Source organism: Zootoca vivipara, chromosome 2 (genome assembly GCF_963506605.1).
Source record: "Zootoca vivipara chromosome 2, rZooViv1.1, whole genome shotgun sequence".
NCBI classification, from domain to species: Eukaryota; Metazoa; Chordata; class Lepidosauria; order Squamata; family Lacertidae; genus Zootoca; species Zootoca vivipara.
In genome coordinates, this window is record NC_083277.1 from 23,793,558 (window position 1) to 23,807,902 (window position 14,345).

General features: G+C 43.9%; 1 protein-coding gene across 6 annotated transcripts in view; it reads right to left on the reverse strand.

The window, feature by feature from the left end:
- Positions 1–14,345, reverse strand: part of CADPS (calcium dependent secretion activator) — a 376,860-nt gene that overhangs the window by 132,118 nt on the left and 230,397 nt on the right. For all 6 annotated transcript variants that reach the window (XM_035106756.2, XM_035106772.2, XM_060271298.1 and 3 more), the window contains exon 13: positions 7,720–7,907. In XM_035106756.2, coding sequence (XP_034962647.2) covers positions 7,720–7,907 — 188 coding nt within the window. The remainder of the gene's footprint in view (positions 1–7,719; positions 7,908–14,345) is intronic.

Sequence of the window (14,345 nt, forward strand, 5' to 3'; positions counted from 1 at the left end):
ATAAGGGGCCAGAGCTATGCTGTGCCAAATCAAGAAAGTGGGTTGCAGATGGGATATTTGAAATGTTTGTTCATACTGTGCCCTCTTACTGATTCTCTGTCTTTGGACATGGTAAAGACTGGTACTTTTTTTCTTAGATGACTGGATAACGGAGGGTGTGACCAATACAAGAAAAATGGAAGAGGTGTTGGAAATGTGTGGTTTATTAAACCCCACATGTTCTGAGTGAAGACTCTCTGGTTATAAATGCACTGTAACTTTAAAGCACTTTGAAGCCTGTTTCAACCTCCTCAAAGAATTCTGGGCACTGTAGTTTGGGAGAGTTACAATTCCCAGACTCTCTTAACAGACTCTCTGAGGGGCAAACTACAGGGCCCAGAATTCTGTGAGGGGGAAAATGAGTTTTGGGTGTGCTTCAGAGGTATAGTGTGGACGCACTCTTTTTAGGGGCAGGACACCTTGCCTGATCTGGATTATACCAGTACAGCAAAGCAGGCCTGCAACCTACAGCCATTCATTACGGAGGCAGGAAAGAGCCTAGCTTAAGGCAGAACAGGGAAGGTGCCTCCTAATACAGTCTCTCAGCTGAAATGTTCTTCAAAGAATCTCCCTCCTAGTGGTCAGAAAGGAAAGCGCCCCCAATGCTTTCGCTCACTGGATGGAGAGACTAGGGGGAATGTAGTGAATTAGTCCCAGCGCCTTTTGAGTAAAGAGTCTTTGTCAGGGGCACTCATTTACTTACTTACTTACTTACTTACTTACTTACTTACTTACTTATTTACTGCGCTCTACGTGGGGCTACCTTTGAAGGTGACTCGGAAACTACAACTAATCCAGAATGCGGCAGCTAGACTGGTGACTGGGGGCGGCCGCCGAGACCACATAACATTGAAAGACCTACATTGGCTCCCAGTACATTTCCGAGCACAATTCAAAGTGTTGGTGCTGACCTTTAAAGCCCTAAATGGCCTCGGTCCAGTATACCTGAAGGAGCGTCTCTACCTCCATCACTCTGCCCGGACACTGAGGTCCAGCACCGAGGGCCTTCTGGCGGTTCCCTCATTGCAAGAAGCCAAGTTACAGGGAACCAGGCAGAGGGCCTTCTCGGTGGTGGCGCCTGCCCTGTGGAACACCCTCCCATCAGATGTCAAAGAGGAAAACAACTACCAGACTTTTAGAAGACATCTGAAGGCAGCCCTGTTCAGGGAGGCTTTTAATGTTTAATAGATTACTGTGTTTTATTTTTCTGTTGGAAGCTGCCCAGAGTGGCTGAGGAAACCCAGCCAGATGGGCGGGGTATAAATAATTTATTATTATTATTATTATTATTATTATTATTATTATTATTACTACTTACTTACTTACTTACTTATGCATAGTAAAGGTTTGATCTAGGACAGAAAAGCAAAGCTTAAACTGTGGAAGGGAAGTGTCAGGGGGTCTCCTTACAGAGAGCCCCCACCCATCATTTTCACCAGCTCATCACTCAGCGTCAGCACCAGTAGCGAGTCAGAGGAGAGGAATGAGGAAGTGAACGGAGTGGAGAGAGGGCTGTCGTATACTACAGAGCCCTTGCACCACTATGAGGGAGAGCTAGGGGACGAGGAGCTGAGACAGCCATCGTACACAGGGTGTCCATCGCCGCCCCCCCCCCCCGACGCCTGAATTGAGGCATGCTACCACCCGTAGGGCAAGGGGATGGCGTTTTGGGGTCCCCAGGCCTTATGCTGGGTGAAGACCAGGAAGAAGCCATTGCGAGGTTCTGATACGGACTGAGCAATCATGTTTCCCAATACTCTTGCACTGTAAATAGCATGCACAATAAAACTCTGAAAGAAACGACGGAGTGGAGTGAATAGCTGCAACCCTGTCTGACAGGAAACCTGATGGTGTACATTGAACATGGCTGCATTTGCGTTGCTGACATCTGGACAGAGAGGCAAAATTGTAGCAGAGGCGGGGAGGAGGGAGGGGTCCTCATTGCCACAGTATTTATGCTCCACAAGGCTCTCCTATGATCAGCACATACCCAAACTCTCTCAGAGTCTTATTACATATCGGAAAAGCAAAACTTTAGGGGAACAGATATTCTGCCCAAAAAGCTCTTAGGGGGAGGGGGCTAACCTTACATGCTAAAATAAAACGGTAACACACACACACCCTATAAACTATCCAAACGTTGCAAATGAACTACAGTATAGACAAATGTTAACAATTGTACAATGACTGCCATGTTTCTCTACTGTAACCATTCATTTCAGTGAGAGAGTGAAGCATGGTCTCAAGTCACTTCCACTGAGATATATAGTACTTGAAAGGGATCTGCATGGATTGCGTCCAACATAAACAGGGCCCAATCCAGTTGGCCCCTTCTGCATAGGGTTCAATGCACACAATTGTTCCCATAAGTCAAGCACATCCAACAGGTAGATCGTGATCTACCGGTAGATCACTGGACGTCTCTGGTAGATCACTGGCTCCCCCCAAAGAAGCAAAAAAACTTTGGCTCCACTAAAAAAAAGCTCAACATCTTTGCCCTGCAGCCCTAAAATGACCTGAACCACCAAAAACAGGGCTTTCCTTCCTAGAAAAAAAAGCTCAACGCCGCTTTCCTCTTCCCTAAAGAAGCTCAACAACTTTTACATGAACCCCCCAAAACAGGGCTTTCCTTCCTGAATCCCCCGAAAGGGGGTAGATCACTGCCAGTTTTTAATTCTGTGAGTAGATCACAGTCTCTTGGAAGTTGGCCACCCCTGCCATAAGTGTAGCACTCCACTCACAGAAGAGCTACCTGTAGGGCAGGAGGTGGGTGGGTGGCACCCAACTCCTGAGCTGTGAGCAGGAGGAGGTGGCAGGTGGCTTGTGCTGGGTGGTTTGTGCCTCAAGTCTTTAATTGTACGCCCCTTGGCTATCCCTGCCCACTTCTTCTATTTTAGGAATTTTACATCCCTAGATTGAAAGCAATGGAAATAGAGAACCAATCCATTTCACATATAAATAAGCTTGCTGAATTCACACATAATGCTGAACCATGGTTTAGCATTATGAGAATAAGATTGTGGAAGCTGAATACACACTCATCTATCTATCTATCTATGTCCCAAAGAAAGAAATTCCATTATACATCTCAGGGAGAAGAAAAATAATCTAGGTGCATCCATGGAAGAGTCATAAAAATGCAATCTAATAAAAAGAGCAGAAGAAGAATCATGTTAACATCCCAGTCGGTCTTTAGCTGATAAAGACTATTGAAGTAAGAATGAGAGTAAGAAAAGCCCTTCTGTATTTTGATTTTTCTAAGAAACAGAAACAAAGCAAATTCTACCATTGCCTGGAAAGTAGTTTTTCCTAACAAAACATCTAAGCGGTCAACTGACAAAACCTTCCCGGCAAAGTCTGAAAATATACAGTGCAAAACTCTCTTTTTGCTTTGTAGACATTTCACATGATATGGCGCAGGGGTCACAGTTGAGCTAGAGGTGTATTTCTAACAGCAGCCATTTTATTCCTGTCCTGCGCTGACACTGATCAGCTACCCCAGAACAGTATTCATGAAGCAGGACCCTGGATAGCATCTAGTTAGTTTCTTTCCTCTGATGGCCTGTCATTCTGTCAGTCCTGACCTTCAGGCTGTCCTGCACCATCTGAATCACATTCTCTCTGCACTTTCTCGCTGACTGCAAGCTACTGTTGTCTCACTGTCTGACCTTACACAAACACAATACAAACAGACAACCCACCTCAGCTCCATCACTGTCTATCGCTTACATGGGAGATTGATAGCCACACAGAATTCTCTCTCTTCGACCTTCATTACTAGGGTGGCATATTCTGACTGACAGCCAACCTCATTTCTCAGAAAGCTAAACTGCCAGTTGCTGGTGGTGTGAGCGTTCCCCCCTTTTATTGCTTTCAAAAATCACCTTCAATAAGCAAATGGATTTGCTCACGAGCCCAACAAGAGGCATGTTAAACACATCTGCTCTTAGCCAGAGAAAACGTGTTTTAAACATTGAAAAACAAAGAGCAGGATGGAGAGAAACATCTAGACAGATACGTAAAATAGTAATTAAGGCCACAGTTTTGCACACTCTTACCTGGGATTAGTAAGCCATACTGAGCTCAATGTGCCTTACCTCTGAGTAGACATGCATAGGATTGCATGGTAAGACACAAAAAGTTTGCGATTTCTCTCTGTCAAAAACTACAAGTGGAAATCAAGTGCCAATCTGTAAACCAGATACCCTATGAATAGCCATCACTACCCTGTTTTGTCTTCTGCTAGAAAGGATGTTCTGGCCCCACAGGGTTCAGTTATTTAGTGATAGCAAATCTCTCTAGTATTAGTATTAAGTAGAAGGAATAATAATGCTACTCCTTTAAGAAAAGGTAGTGCCTTTCCCCTTTCTAGACCTCAAGACAGGCTGGGAAATGAAGGCACAGTAATTTTTTAGTTTCTATTGGCTCTGCCCACAGTGGGGAAAACTTCCCTCTCTCCTTTGTAACCTAGTTCAGTTTAGTTCTTGCAAGCCCAGGAAGAGGGGTAAACTCACTTGTTCTTACAGAACTCCATAGAGAACTTCCTAATCACACTCATTCAAAGCCAAAGAAAAGCCTACTAGAATGAGAGTAAATATCTCTACATGTGCCTTGTGAACATCAATAAATGCATGTTTGAGAGCTTTGTGGAGTTTTGTTTATACTATCCTGATTGAGAGAAGGAAACAAAGGAAGAAGGAAGAAGCCATTGTGATGTATTTGCCTACTTTAGAATTTGTTTGAGTGATCCTTTAACTTGCAGTGCTAATAGACTGAACTAGCATTTCAAAAATCAATACTCCAAAAGCTCTAAAAATTAAAAAACCTACCTCCTGCATAACTTAGCATAGGTAACCCACTGCCCCAAGTCTTGTGGAAATTTATGAATGAAGCTGTGGTTCACACCACACGCCTGAAAATTTCAACAGGCGCTTTGGAAAACTTCAACTTGCCTATTTTGAACCATGTTACCCATCATTCCCGCCAACCCCCGGTCTTCTTGGTCCTTACAAACAACAAAAACGTGAAGAGCTGAGAACCTCCTACTCATGGGATAGCTCTGCTCCTGACTTTTATTAGGAAATCTAGGGATGTCCTTGAACTGGACTTTGAACAAGCTCTTTTTCAAGACCTCTGCATGGCCCACTCAATTTATATGCTACAACCTGTATCTTCCTTATTCACCATGTTTCTCATGCTGTAAAGCTGCCAATTAGCCTCTGGGTTAGGTACTGGTGTACAAAACCCTATAGAGCTTGGGTCTAGGATACCAGAATCAAAGATCATCTCACCTCTTAAAAAATCCAACCAATCACTGTGTCCTACAGAAGATGAAGGTGTCTTCATCAGGAGGCCCATTCTGTAGGAATTGGGCCTTTAGTGTCACAGCACCTGCCCTTGAGAACTGCCTCCTCTTACATAGGCGTCACCTCTATTACCTTTTCAGCACCTACTAAAGACCTTCTTTTTTCAAGAAGGCTTTTAAGTGGAGATTTTCATCCCAGTCTGTATCTGCACTGGATTTGAAGTTGTTTTTTATGTGGGTGTTTTTATTGCAGATGTTCTTTTTATTGATGTGTGTTTATTGCTAACTGCTTTGAGATGTTTCATTGGAAGTGATACCTAAATGAATGAATGGATGGATGGATGAGCGACTGAGTGAGAAACCCTGTGTTAGTGATCGCATATGTGCTCATCGAACAGCATTAATACATTTGTGGTTTTCTTTTCTTTTTCTTGCTTATATTTCTCGAGGTCCAAGCCTCGAGTGGCTCAGTGGCTGATACAAAACCCTGCAACCTTGTAAAACTGCCATTTCTTACCTTTTGGGCTCTGGAGGTGGCTGTGGTTTGGAATCTTTCTTCTTTTTGGACTCCTTTTTGGAATCCTTTTTTGGCTCTAATTCGACGGCTGGGGGATTATTTGCCACTGGCAGTATGGCACCAAGTATCTCTTCCATTTTTTGACTTTAGGGACATGACAGGGATGGTTTTAAGTGAAAAGATAAGGACAGCAGAAACGGAAAAAAGAGAGGAAAAGTAACAAAAGAAAGTGTAATAGAAGAAATGAAAGAAAACAAGCTAAAAGCAAATAATAGAAACAACAACGGTATACTAATAATAAATGCCAAGAGCGAACAAAAGAAGCAAATGAAAGCCATAACCAAAAAGAAAATATGGAGAAGCAAACTCTGTTAGACTGACAAGATGGATCAAATGAACTGTGACTTTAGTGGCAGCCTTATAATGTGAAATACCGGCAATGTGTATAATAATTCGTGATGATGTTTACCAGAGAGCTTACAAAAACACTTCATTATTTTATAACACTCTGCTATTCAGTAGCATATGCAGAGCAGAGTGTGATATCTCACTGTATAGAATGCAACTTCCAAAAACAAAACCATCAGTGCAACAATACTGTAGCTGTCTATAGAGAAAGGAAACTTATCTCAGCAACACTTTCAGGCGTAAAATCTACTGTTTAATCCTAAAAGGCTGGAGTGAGCTTGAAATGGCTGTGCAGCTATTGTGGCTGCCAAGTGGCAAAAGTGTTTTTTGTGTTTTATTTTTAACTTTCCATAGATGTTCTGTCTGATTCACTGTAGCAGGCTCAACTGACGGTCTGGCAAGGGAAGGTAACTGTGTGGACCTTATAGGTTAGTAAAGCCCTGGTAGACTCTCATGTGTGGATAATTTACCATTATATTGAGGGATAATCTTAGTTCTGTATTTCAGGGCCTGGAAGAAAGGCAGAAGGCTATCTATTACTGCTCCTTCCCCACTTCTCTTTCTCCTTTCATGATGTTAAAAATACCTGGAGGAAGGAGTCTCAGTTATTTCATCTCTGCTCTCTCCCATCCAACACAGAGACCCAAATGTACACATTTTTGTAAATAAACTCAAGTATACCTTGCAGCATTCTGAAAAATGGTTTAAAAGAGAGCTGGGGAACCTGCAGCCCAGCATATATTTGTTGGACTCCAACTCCTATCATCCTCAGCCAATAGGATGGGATGATGGGAGCTGTAGTCCAGCAACAGCTGGAAGGCCACAGATGTTCCCCATTCCAGACTTTTTTTTTTAAAAAAATGTTGATTTGAAACATGTTTCCCTAATAAAATAAGTTTTAAAGATTACAGTATTTACAATCAAGTCATCAGAAGTCATCTTTAAGTTGCAAAGTGGCCAATGCTACATTAAAAAAGCTAAATCTGAACCTACATTTCAAAACTATTCTTAACACATTGGTTTCGCATCTCAGTTACACAAGTTGAGTCTTTAAAAGTACTTTATAGCACAATATAGGTCTTTTTTTGCTTGTTAGTATTTAGCTGTCTATTCTCATTCAGATGAAAATGAAACAGGGCAATTTCATCGTACCCAATGAGAGATACATTCTGCAGCATCACACTACCCTACTTCCCTCCTCCCCCAAACTGCATCAAGCTATTCTCTTAAGTGAACAAGAAGCAACAGCCAACTGTTTGGGTCTGTCCGCACTTGATTCTTTGCTGCCTTCCTAACGACAAGCAAGTCAATTCTGCTGCCCAATATGTTGTGTATCATACCATAAGAAGAACACAGCCACAGGGAAGGAGCCGTTATGCAATAATAGCCAAATAAATCTGTACTGGAGACTTGCCCCTCCCTGATGGAGACAAGCGCGTCCTCTACTTACCTGTTGCCATGGACATGCGATGCGCAAAAGGCAAAGCTGTAGTGAAGCAAGGTAGGGTCAATCATCGCTCCATTTTCTGCTCTCTCAAGCAAGTCGCTGAGGTAGCAGAGATGCCTGTGACAGCCTCTGACTCCGTTACGTGCGCAGTACTCATCTAGCACAAATACCTGGCCGGGACTGAACCAGCCCTGTTTGGAAATAAGAGAGAATTCATTTCAAACGAAGGCATTAGATCTGGAAATGTGATGCTCGGCAACAGAGACAACAACAAATGGAAACCCCTATAAAGAAAGTATTAGCAATGGAAATGAAATGCATTTGCAAACACACAAAGCTTGCATTACTGTAAGCAAGTAAATACAAACCCTTCAGAAGTTGGCTGCAGAAACTTAATATCACAATGACAGCGTGTACACCAGATTCACCAAATTTCAGAAAGAATAAGAATTTGCACAGCTTTTACTACTGATCACTTTGTTTATTACTTATTGGCTTGCTAAATACATGAACACACCCCAGCTGATAATCACCTTCTATTACTAGCATACAGTACACACAAGTTTGTGGCTGATTGAAGCTATGAGTCAGGGACCTGCAAATTGAATGAATCACCCACAAGTCAGAGGGACAATCCCCATTCTGATTGGCATTAATATACTGTACTGTATGCAACTAGCAGGAGAGAAAACAACAGGAAGAATTAACAGCACAGTGCCAGAACGATACCAGAAGTCCTAACATAATGTCAAGGCTTATCTAGTCCTGCAACTGGTATTCTGATAACAGAGGTAAGGCAGCCATCATGACTTTCATTAATTAGTGTGTTATGATACCCATTTCAACAGGCACAGCTTCCTCCAAAGAATCCCGGGAGCTCTAGCTTGTTATGGGTGCTGAGAGTTGTTTTGTGACCCCTATTCCCCTCCCAGTTACAGTTCCCATAGTTCCTTGAGAAGAGGGATTGATTGTTAAATCACGCTGGGAACTGTAATTCTGGATGGGGAATCAGGGGTCTCCTAACAATTCTCAGCACCCTTAACAAACTACAGCCCCCAGAATTCTTTGGGAGAAGCCACAAGTGGTATCAGAGTGCTTTAAATGTATGGTGTGAAGCGAATTCTGCAGTCACCAAAACCAGCCCTTTGAACCTATGCTCCATTCCATGCAGGTGTGTGCACACACAATTGGGACTGCATCTCTGGCCCCACCAGGGATCTCCATGTGACTGAGGACCTGTTCCAACAAGGGCTTGTAGGCATAAATGCCTATGTGGATGGGCTCTGGTTGTGTGATTTGTACCCCTGTAAGAATGGAACATATGGCTCATGTGCACAGAACCTGTGCATGTCATGAGATACACGTCTAGACTTTGTATGGATGGCATCTAGAACAAATGGAGGTTAGGGCTAGGGATAGCAGTTGTCATCCCAATTGTCACCTCCGTGCACTCACCTGTGTGCAAAAACGAAATGTTTGCAAAGAGCTAAATCCCCTCTAGTAAAAGAGAGGAAGAAAAGTCAACCAGATGCTATGGGCTAACTATGCCAGCGTGGTGTAGTGGTTAAGAGCAGTGGACTCGTAATCTGGTGAACCGGGTTCGCTTCCCCGCTCCTCCACATGCAGCTGCTGGGCAACCTTGGACTAGTCACACTTCTCTGAAGTCTCTCAGCCTCACTCAACTCATAGAGTGTTTGTTGTGGGGGAGGAAGGGAAAGGAGATTGTTAGCCGCTTTGAGACTCCTTAAGGGGAGTGGAAGCTGGGATATCAATCCAGACTCCTCCTCCTCTTCTTCTTCTTTGCAAATATAAGCTTACAACATATAAACTTACAAATTACATAATTTTATATGTATGGCGCCTTCCACAGTTCAAACCATGCTCAAGGTGGCTTACAACATGAACAAATACATAACTACAACATAACAAAGGTAGTCATAAGCAATAAAAAAGATTTTAAAAATACACAACCAAACAGTACAACTTCCACATAAATCATAACAAGATCTGAAATAAAGATACAAAAACCCCAACATTAACACCCCTTCCAGCAAAACATGCCAGCCCAAGTCTGTTCAGCAGCCTCGGTTTTTGTAGCTGGAGTCAGTCAGGACTTTGCCTTCCCAGGCCAGGTGGAAAAAAGGTCTGCAGGACAGGGAGCAGGTCTTTTAGGACTCACAGCCAAGGTGGTTTCTAAGGCTCAAGCTGTATAAGAGTTTTATAGGTCAATACTAAGATCTTGGGAATGTGAATGGAATTTGATTAGAAGCCAGTCTATATTCAGGTGTGATGAAAGCAAAGCAACATTATATTCCCGGGAGTCCATCATGTTTGCCTTGAGTTGCTTTCTCAGAACAGTCTACAGGGCCACTGCTCATGATAAGAAGTGTTATAATAGTGAAGTTTCAAGGTTGCAGAGGCATGAATTAATAGGGAAGCAACTTTGTAAATCTATCTCAGCATGCTAGAGTGCGATACCATCATTTTACGGCGGGGGAAACGTGCATTATGGTGACAGCGACGATGGCTTCTCAGGTAGACTGTCTCTCACCTAATACTTAAATTCTGTTAAGTATGATAACAAAGGCATTTTTCAAAAACAAAATAAACTTGAGTATTGATGGGGATGTTGAACAATTGATAAGATGTACGTAGATCGTGCTTCAAAACTGCAGAATCTTTCATCTTTTAATTGAAAAGTTCCTGCAGGGAGTAGATCAGTGCCGTGCCCCTTTAGGCAATTTGTTTGCCACCCCATCTGCCACCCCAAATGCTACGTCTTTGAAATGACGCTGCTGTGAAAAGATTAAAATATATTTTCTACCACTCGGATGACACCAAATCTTTCCTGGATGCCAAAATAGCTACTGTTGAGGAGAGTTGAAGAAATATCAATTAAGAAACTCCATCGAAGGGATTTGCTTATCCTTGTTGGGCCAACTCCAGAACAGATTGAAAAAGGGATTAAAATAATGAGGGGCAGAATCAAAGGCATTGGGGGGGGGGGGAAAGAGAGAACAGATACAGTTCCTTTCATTACTCTAGTCGCCAGAAAGCGCATGTGTGAAAACGAAGATGCTGATTGAGAATAACGCAGAAGGTGGCCTGTCACGAGAGTCCTCTGATGGCGGCTTCTCTTCTCTGTTTCCACTTTGAGAGAGCTACTGGGATTCTGCTTTTTAGTGGGGGGCTGAGACGAAAACATTTCCCATACTTTGTGTCTGTCTGGGGTGCGTGGGGCAGGGTGAAGGGAAAGCAAAATAAAAGGCATGCTGCTGATTTCTAGTGGGATTTAGACTTCCGGCGGGGAAAGGCAGAGAACACCCAAATCCACAGTTGGGCAGTACGTTTAATAGGGCCAACCAACATGTCACAAAACAATGTCAAGCTTTCGAGTTCTGCAGAACTCTTCATTAGGCTACAGGATATGCAAAGCAGGGAGAGAGGCATGGGTGGCAGGAGTTCTGATTTGGTCTCGTCTGAGACCATTCCCCCCAAGCCACACCCACCTGCTCCACACCCCATGTCATATGATGTGACACCAGGTGAGGGGCAGGTGGAGATGCGCCTGCCAGTGTACAACCAGAATCCCTGGACTGCAGTCCTCATTGGCAAGGGAGGCTTGCCGAGCTGGTTACAGATTAAATCTAAATGGCTACAAGGCCATTTAGGGACAGGGTCAGTCAGCTTGGATAGCTCAGTGGGTTAGGGTGCGGTGCTGATAATGCCAAGGTTTGCAGGTTCGATCCCCATATAGGGCAGCTTCACATTCCTGCACTGTGGGGGGTAGGGGTGGACTGGATGGTCCTCAGATTCCCGTCCAACTCTACAGTTCTGTGATTGTTGGATAGGGTAACATGTCATATTTGATATTTAGCTGCAGCCTCTAAGCAGCCCCTAAAAGAAAAGGAAAAAAAGGAACAGGGGGTGGTTTCAGGAAGGTTGGCCGACCAAAACCACTTTGCAGGGCTACCTTTCATTTCGTGGTCTTGCATTTGCGAATCTATTTTGCTCCTTAGTTTGGTTTCCTCCCTGGCTGTTTGTCTACAGGCCCCTTTTTTCTGAGCTTGCCAAACATTGCCTAGAATGCCTTCCCAGGTCGACCCTTGTCCATGTGCCCTGGTTTTTCTAGTCCTGATTGCAGTTCATGGTTTTTTTGGGGGGGGAGGGGAGGGGATCCTAACCCTAGTTCTGCCGGGATGAGCGAATTAGGATGTGCCTGGATCTCCAGCTCAGGCAGTTTGTCTCCAACCCTGGCTCAGCTGGAGATATGCTAGCTCAGCCAGTGCCCAATAAACCTTGAAAAATGGGTGTTCCAGAAGAGTGGTAGAGGAGGGACTGGATAGTGGAATTTATGCTGGATCTTGACTCTGTTCAGCTCGGTCATGTGACTTGGCAACCCAGCGATGGTGTAAATGAAACTCTGTTTTAAAGGCTTGTTTGGTTTTTTTTGTCTGCCAGGCTTTAGCCGGCTCAGCCAGCAGTATCCCCCCTTGTGAACGAGTTTGGATCTGGCGTAGCTTTTGCTGGCTTCCCATACTTACAGTTGCTTCCTTCCTTACTGCAATTTGTTTACTGGGGGAATCTTACCATGTCACTGACACTTCCGTAGGCTCTCTTATGCGATATGCCATTTGAAACTGAACTATGCTTGCCGTGGCAACTCTCCTAGAGTTGGTGTAACTTCAGCAGATGGTTGTTCTTCTCACTTCAGGTGTCCTTTGTTCCTTTGTGCCATCTCCAGACTCAAATCAAGAAACTCACACAGCACCTTCTAAACGCTCACTTTTTCAGCAGGGAACAGGGTGTCTGGAAGACAACTGAGACTTAGCCTTTATGATCCTAGGGATCTATTTCCACTTTGTTATAGCAATGCTGAAGTCCATTTTGCAACCAAATATCTTGGATAAATGAAGGTTAAGGTGGTCATCTGTTGAGCATTAACATCTTTCCTGAAATAAAAATGAAATTGCTTTAGAAAGGCCTGATGGTGATTTTCACCTTTGTGGGATTGCTATTTGTTCTAAAAATATTCTTTAAAAAAAGCAGCAGCCATGGCACTTATATTTGTCCATAGAAGTTGTCCTCTGATAAACTTGGCTTCTTTCTGGTGACTTTTGGCTCCACTTGTGTAATGATGCTCCTCCATTCTACTTTTCATACAAGACTCCGCATGAAAGCAGTTCACCACTTTGTGAATGAACACTGAACCACCGGGGGGGGGGCATAAAAGTGCTGGCAGAAGATAATAGGAAAACGGTAGATGGGCTACTTGTTGGGACCACGACTATGTAACCATCTGAAGAAAATACTTGCCATCCAACCAGAAAACATCCTGCAATGTATTGGGAAGCTTGAGTCTAAAGCCTTGTAAGGCATGGGTGCAAACTCCACAAACGGTAACACCACTGCTATTCCCAGTTCAGGAATGGCGGAAAAGCCCAAAGCTGCAGATCTTATCAATGGAGTCCGTGAACAGGGTGACTTGCCATTCATGAATGGCTTCCCCTACTGTCAGGGACTGTGCTGAGGAGGGCTGCACTGAGGAGGAATGGTGAGAGCCTCCCCCCCCCTGCTTCTGCATCTTCTCAGGATCAGGAGGACAGTATAGACTTGGAACAGTGGTTTGCAGAGGGGCATAGTTCAGAAGGCAGAAGCTGGGAAATACTGGGTGGGGAACAGCTAGGGGAAGCAGCATTGGGAAAGAGAGAGTTAACAGATTCACAGTCTCTGGACAGCGTCCACCCCCCTTCTCCAAGGACACGGAGAGCTTAGAAAGTGTTAGAACAGAAAGCGCAGAGGGTACAAGCTCAGATTACAAGATGTAGGAGTGACGTAGATTAATAGGAATGGAGGGAGGAGTAACCGTTAATTGGGAGCACCGCCATTTCTAGTAGATGTGTTCTTTGTTCTCTTACTGTGATTATTAAAGATTCTAACTGGTAAGGTGTTCCTTTCGTTTGATCTTTTGTTTACTGCCACTGGGGAGGACGCCGATTCCCTGAAACCTGACAGCTATTGAGGAGAACAAAACAAAAAGAAAGAAAGATATGTGGTGATAGGCAATTTGGGATGTGGATGGATCCATACAGTCCCCCCCCTTTTTTTACCTTGTTGAGTGTATAGGAGATCGGGAACATCAAGAGAGGTACGCAGAGGCCAGAGCAAGAACTGTTGGGTAGAGGGGTACCTTGTTTGCCTTTGGGGACCTCTGGGTAGCTCACCAAATCTCTGTAGCCTGGAACTGGGTGCGTGGATTGCAGCTGGGCACTGAATGAGACACAGCTGAGGGCAGCCTGAGGAAGCCCTGTCTACCTTTGTGCCTACCTATCAAAAGCAAGCCTAGAGCGAGAGACTTGGATGGTGTCAGAAGGTTCCAGGAACCTTCTTTGCTGTGAAATTTATTTATTTTTCGAGAGGAGGAGCTCTCGGTTTGTTTGGGTCTTGAGCGAGAGCCAGGAGGCTGAAAGAGGAGGTATGTCAGAAGGAGAAGGTATTGATATTAGTTCATTTATCAGTAAATGGCATTAATGCTTTCATTTTGCATTTTTGTAACATTCATTTTAGTTCACAAAATGGCCTAAGATAAATAGTTTTTATTTAGAATAATACTGTATTTTTCGCCCCAT